This window comes from Xenia sp. Carnegie-2017, unplaced genomic scaffold, assembly GCF_021976095.1.
Source record: "Xenia sp. Carnegie-2017 unplaced genomic scaffold, XeniaSp_v1 HiC_scaffold_16, whole genome shotgun sequence".
NCBI lineage: Eukaryota > Metazoa > Cnidaria > Anthozoa > Malacalcyonacea > Xeniidae > Xenia > Xenia sp. Carnegie-2017.
This window is the reverse complement of record NW_025813469.1, coordinates 9141309-9148382: the sequence shown is the minus strand read 5'-3', so window position 1 is coordinate 9148382 and position 7074 is coordinate 9141309. Positions and strand designations below refer to the sequence as shown.

The window sequence follows — 7074 nt, the reverse complement described above, 5'->3', positions numbered from 1 at the left end:
CATAGAAAGACTGTCTGATTTCTCTGGTTAAGCAAATTATCTAATATTTGACGGAGCATTATGCCATTGTGAATCAACATCTCCTCATTTCAATGTTCAGTCACGCAAAATATCAATCACTTGTCCGAAGGCAACTATATAAACAAAACGTGCAAAAACGTGCCTTCTAATGTGGTGTAAGCTAATTGACATAAAGAAGCCCTAATTGTTCAATTTCTCTTAAAAAATATCGTAAGTGCGATTTGACTACAGCTGCAGAGATGAACTTAGGGAGCATCATAGTCAAAAAGTGTGCAGGGGGGGATTCTTTTAATGTAGTTTTATCTATCACAATGTCTACCTAAATGTCTAGGTAGACAATGTTTAGGTAGATAATGTCTAGGCCACAAATTGAAAAGTTGTTGCAAGCAATAATACGAGAACAAAATCATATAAAGATGAAGGCCCAATCTGTTCAAAATTGTCTAGAATAATTTTATCAACACAAAATCATTTATTTACACAACTTGATTATTAATCCTATGTCTTTGAATCATTTTTACGTTTCACGATCAATTTGTGAGCTTGTATGCATTTATTTTAATGCTACAACAGCTATGGTTTTTGAGATATGCCAATATTAATTTGTATACATCAAAATACTTGCATTTAAGCTCACAAACTGATCGTGGCACGTAAAAATGATTGGAATTCATGTGATGATTATTTAAGTTGTGTAAATAAATAATTCCGTATTATTAATATAAATCTTAGTAATTTCAACCTGATCAGATCTCCATACATTTATTATTCATAAGCACACATTTCAAGTACTTGGCCCCTCATCTGTTGGAACTGTCCTTCTACTGTTTTCAAATACTTACTTGTGTCAGCAAGTTAATATCAACAGCTGACCCATAACTCCCCAGCACCTCAAGAGCTATGACGTAGGTAACCTATTATTTGTTTGTTGAATTATATTAAGGTTAAATGTTCTATACCTTTGTTTGAAAATAAATTTTCCCAATCTTTAGGCCACACAACTTTTTTGTAGCAAAGATAAACTTATTTGGTGATCAATATTTCCACTTCTAAAACGACTTAAATATTCAAACTATTCAAAGACGACATCAGCACATTTGCAATTTCAAAATTCGATTCGTGAGGCATCATTATATTAATGATGTAGCACATAATTTACAAATATGCTGAATAGGACGGAACGACTAATAAATAATAGCAAACAATTTAGGTTCCTTAACCAACACATTATCACAAACGTACCTTGTTTTAGATGACAGTGATTTGTTTTTGGAAAGCAAATGTTTGTTGTTGCAGTTGTAACTTTGATTTATTCAAAACTACAGGATTATAAGCATCAACGGTATATCTATATCTATACGGTATCCATAAACGATACTCCAAAATAAGATAATGCCAAAATCAAAAAATACCATAAGAAAAACTGCAGTTAAAAGTTAACCATCTTTGTATTGTCTGAAACATCTTGATTCAATGCTCTTAAAAAAGAACTTTCTTTCTTCTTTGATATAATCTCATTATGACAATTAAATGAACTATCAAGATATAAAATTAATGAAATACTAGAAGCAAAGATGCCAAATATGCCAAAGAAAATCAATATTATTCTTCCAAAACAGATAAAACTGCTCCATTTTATGTATTCAAGACATTTTTCCATTTTTATGATTAAAAAATGTGTTAAATCGTCACATTACTTTGAATTAAAAACAAGACTCTAGCATTGGCGTTCAGTATCGTAGCAAGTGTGCAGATTTACTCCCCCTATTAAAATTCTAAAAGATTACCATTATTCATTTCTTTAGAAATCTACTGTTCTCACAGTCAGTGAACACAAAAATATTTGCATAGCGTAAGTAAAAAGTCGGGCTGGCTACGCTAATGCTGGCGTTACCCAAAGCTCTAGGTACAAAGTCGCATGCGAAATTCCAGTATTGTATATACCTCATGCAATAATCTACTTCGTGTCTAAATGACTATCTTGCATTAATATATATTTCCGACAACATCTGAAAAACAGGCGTGTGAATTATTTAACTAATAACCAGCACTATTTTCTCATTTCTCAGCTCGTCCTAGATCTAACTATATTTTATTCCAGACAGGGTTTTAACCTTCACTTTGCAACCTCAAAAGGTTGTGTCTTGCATTAGGCCAGAGAGTTTGTCAGAGAGTATCGATCAATTTAATGTACCATTTTTGCTTTGCTCCAAAGCCATCATCAGAGAATAAAGGCGGATCTCCACCAGACGATTTTTATGACGATCGTCTTAAAATTTCGCTGCGCCACATGCGCAGTAGGAAATAAAATCGTCAACAAAATCGTCAACAAAATCGTCAAAGACGATTGCAAATTGCAATGTGAAATTGAGAAAATGGCGGATGTGAATCAAACTTTAATGCATTATTTACTTCTTCGAAGGCATTTGATTTTACTGCATGCATGTAGAGTAAGATCCATGAAAACAAAGCGAAAACGACAAAGATTTTGGATGCGTAAACTGTACGAGGAAAGAAATGAGAAAGGAGAGTACAATTTGCTGGTTAAAGACTTGCGATTATACGATCATGAAATGTTTTTCAGATATTTCAGGATGTTACCTGACACTTTTGAGACCTTGTTGGGGTATATTGCCCCGATGATGAGAAAGAAAGAGACAAAAATGCGAGAACCAATAAGTGTAGATCAAAGACTTTTAGTCACTCTGCGATATTTGGCAACTGGGGAAGCTCATACAACTATCGCTGCCAATTATAGAATGAGCTCAACGACTGTTGGTCGAATTAACTACGAAACATGCAACGCACTTTGGGACAAACTAAAGGAAATGGGTTTCATGAAAACACCTTGCACTGAGGGTGACTGGAAAAAAGTATCTAAAGATTTTGAAGATCGATGGAACTTTCCTAATATGCTGGGAGAAATTGATGGAAAGCATGTGCAGATGTTTGCTTCTGCTGGACAGGCATTGAGTTTTTTTAATTACAAAAAGACTCATAGCATTGTTTTGTTGGGAGTTAGTGATGCAAATTATAGATTCACACTGGTTGATATTGGTGATAGTGGGCGGCAAAGTGATGGCAGCGTGTATGCCAACAGCAATCTTGGCTATGCTATTGAAAACAAGCTTCTCAACATGCCCACAGATGGCAAGATTACCCATTCAACGAAAGTACTACCCCACGTATTTGTAGGGGATGATGCATTTGGCCTAAAACGCCACATGATGAAGCCCTATCCTTTTTCAAACCTGTCTGAGAGGAAACTAATTTTCAATTACAGGCTAAGCAGAGCCAGACGTGTCATTGAAAATGCTTTTGGTATATGTGCTAGTCGGTTTCGTGTGTTTCATAGGCCTATAGTTGCCAAAGTTGATAATGTGATTGCCATAACTAAAGCTGTTGTGGCATTGCATAACTTCCTTATGAGCATAAATGAAGATGACGATTCAAATCTATACTGCCCACCATCATTTGCTGATCAAGATGGGCAAATGGGTAATGAGTTTAACCCTGGTGAGTGGCGACAAGATGCAAATTGTATGAATGGATTGGGTGACATTACAGATGTTGGTGCATCAAATAACTATGGTGCAGAAGCTAAGTGGGTTCGTGAACAATTTGCTGATTATTTTAATAATGAAAGAGCAGTTGACTGGCAGTGGCATATAGTAAGGTGTTCAAAATAAAAAACAAATTTAAAGCCATTTATATTCAATATGAGCATTAGTGATGTGAAGGGTTTTCATACAAAAGGGGTTTTTCACTTATGTAGTTAGCAATACATGTTTAAGCTATAATTCTAAAAATAAATGATTTCACTTGCTATATATCTGTATTCATTGGAAGGAATGTATCTTGTATAAGTGAGAGTATGTTATTAATTTTTAATGTGATCTGTGAAGTTCTACAACCATTTTCTTTAGGTATCTGAATATTGTAAATCATACAAAAGCTGTTGAATTTTTAATTTAGCTAGTCTGAGTTGCTTTTTTTCCATATCTCTTAAAACTGGAACAAGACTCACTCTTTTACCTGACATTCCTTCTAAATAATTTACCATTTTTCCATCCATACTCTTCATATGGTCAAGAAATGGGTTTAGTTGATCTTTAGAATTTGGATGTTTTCTTTTACCATATTTTGCCCCATCTGATATGTTTAAACAGCTTGAAGAAGGCTGACTAGGTCCTGGAGATTGTGATGAGGATATGTCCAATATGTTCTCTGGTATTGTTTGGATTTCAAGATCCACATTGCTGTGAGTTTCCAAATTGCTTGTTTTCTCATGAAGAAATCTCATAACCTCAAAATATTTGCATGTTGGAAGTGTCGAAGCAGCTGCCCCAGATTTAGACAATGCTCGTCTCCTATCAAGGCATTTTTTTAGAGAATCTTTAAGGTTCTTAAAAATTTTCTGAAGGTATGGAACTGAAAAAAGGGCAAGAAACAAATTTTGTTAGAGTTGACATAAAATACGAAATAACACATATAGTCAAGGAGCACAGTCAAACGAAATGGGGGGACGAACACTATTACGCAGAAACGTCGAGAAGTTTTCCTGTCCACTTTAGCATGTTTAACATGTTACATCACAATAACCAAACAACACATAAATGAAATTCTCAAGTTTCTTAAAGTCCTCCATTAATTTAGAACACTTACCTTCTCGCTGGAACATTCGAGACAAAGATTTCCATGCATTAAGTTTCATGGTCCTATTTTTGTAGTTTATATTGCTTGTATCCCACAAGCAACTATAGTCTCGGAGAGCTTGCAAAAACATTTCCTTATCGAGCTCTCCAACATCTTGTACCACATTTTGATCAACAAAATGTTGCACCACTGAGATATTCCTCGGAGATGCAAGTATTTGAATCTCTGACGGTATATTTTCTACAGGATTTGTACCGTTCAGTTGGAATTCGTTTTCTCCACCGGTGGCAGCCATTTTGACTTTAGAGAAATGGTAATTAGTTTCACGGGATGAAATTTCATTGGTTCAATTTACGACGATCGTCAAGCGCTCGACGAAAAGTAGAAACCGTTTCTACTTTTCGTCGAGCGCTTGACGATTTAGTTGACGATTTTTATTTCCTACTGCGCATGTGGCGCAGCGAATTTTTAAGACGATCGTCATAAAAATCGTCTAGTGGAGATCCGCCTTAACATATTATTAATCCTGACACAATTTTTATGCACATAAAAAACATGTGACTAGGACGAGTTTTGATCTTGCATCTTCAAGATATTAGTCCGCCGCTCTACCTATTGAGCCTACCCCTTGGTAGCTTGACAGGTTGAGCGGCGGACTAGTTTCTCGAAAGTGCGAGTTCCAAACTAGTCCAAGTCACATGTTTTTTATTTGCATGAAAGCCGTAACAGGATTAATAATCCTGCTTTGTAGCAATTAATTCAAAAAAATATGTTTAAAGGTAAAAAAGCAAGATTCTAGAAGAGTTTCAAGCTAAAAAGAACGCTACAAACCAAAATCAAAATCGTAAAAGTAAGATATACAAAGAGTGTAAGCGCGTTTTATGAATGACGTGCATGTAGCTATTAATTTAAGTATTGTCATTCACGAGGAATACATACGACAGTTTATAGCACAGGATAAGTTCAGAAAAACACAAAGACATTTACAATGTCTTATAAAAATTTTCACACATGGAGCACTTTTCCTTACGGTCATGCAATAATGAATTCTTCAGAAGATTACCTCAATTATCTATCTTGTTTATTTTTTACTAAAAAAATATTGCGTTTTTATGAATATTGATTTTGTATTCATATTACAGGGTTTTTCAAATGTAAAGGAAGGCTAGAAAGAACTATTAGGCACATGCTCCACTGAGTTCTATCAAACCTCTTAAAATAAACAAGAAAAACATTTCTTGATTTTATTTAGGATGTGCTGCAAATAACAAAGAAATATTTCCCATTGTTAAAAACTAATATTTTTAGACATTTTATATATTTATAGAAAGAAGAATTAAGCCAGAAGGAAATAAAATAGAATAAAATGTTTTACCTTGTGTGCAAGTCCACTTTATAAGAAAGCTTACTGTGTGCAAAATTTTCGTGAAAGCGAGAGAAAAATTACCCAAACAATAGAAATATTGAGCATATTGAAAAATTAGTTTTGAAAAAAAAAAAAATTTTTAAAATATCTTGGTGTTCAAACTGTAGAAAACTTTTTAAAAAATATCGTTTATTGCTACAAACTTTAAAAATTTTTACATTACATTTTCTTATGCTTAAAATTAACGCAATAATACATAATCATGGTTAATTTTTATAAACCAGGTACAGCAATACACAACTGTAAATGCACAAAATGTTTTGTTCAAGCCCATTATTTGCCACATGTAAGAACCAGGTCTTTCCATTTGGAGAATTACTTGTTTAGTGTTCAATACCCAAATTCTAAGTCAACAACCGATATTTAAATCAGTTGTTTACAATTCTCAATTTCAATGGCTTTACATTGAGATTTTTAGCCCTTTCAACACCAATAAATTGTTATCATTAATACATTTTATAGAATTTTGTGAAACTCGACTTTTTTAAAGTTCAATAAAACCTTTAATATTTTTATCATGTATCATGCAAAGAGAAAATTACTCTTGGGAAATATAACTAAAAATAAAAATCACTTGTAGGAATATAAATTCTCACTTTATAATGTGTTACTAAGATGTTTAGGGCCTTGAACACTCGTACTGTTACTATTGATACTCAATTCAGCAAACATACAATTCTCACTTTTCAAAGCTTCACTAAGAAACTTTGCACCTTCATCATACATATTGTTATAATGAAGAGGCAATTTAGTAAGTTTACAATTCTCACTTTTCATCTTTATCACCGGTATTGTTATTGAGGATATTTATTTCAGTAAACTTACATCTCTTATTTTCCAAAGCTTCACTAAGATACATCACACCTTTAGCTACTATTTTGTTGTTACCAATATCCTATTTGATAAGTTTCCATTCTAACTTTGAATGTTTTACTAAGATATTTAGCAGCTTCATCACCTAAATTGTTACG

The 7074-nt window shown here is 33.5% G+C and overlaps 2 protein-coding genes across 2 annotated transcripts; one reads left to right on the top strand and one right to left on the bottom strand.

Moving 5' to 3' along the window:
* The first annotated feature begins 2396 nt into the window (after positions 1-2396).
* LOC124436003 lies at positions 2397-3710 on the top strand. The gene has a single exon (XM_046985930.1). It carries the CDS (start codon positions 2397-2399, stop codon positions 3708-3710), a length of 1314 nt encoding a protein of 437 aa, XP_046841886.1.
* A 184-nt stretch (positions 3711-3894) lies between these two features.
* Positions 3895-4853, bottom strand: LOC124436899. Its single transcript, XM_046986871.1, has 2 exons — positions 4687-4853; positions 3895-4391 (listed from the first exon to the last, which is right to left on the bottom strand). The coding sequence occupies exons 1-2, from the start codon at positions 4719-4721 to the stop codon at positions 3944-3946; spliced, it is 483 nt and encodes a 160-aa protein (XP_046842827.1). The 5' UTR covers positions 4722-4853; the 3' UTR covers positions 3895-3943.
* Between the last annotated feature and the right edge of the window lie 2221 nt (positions 4854-7074).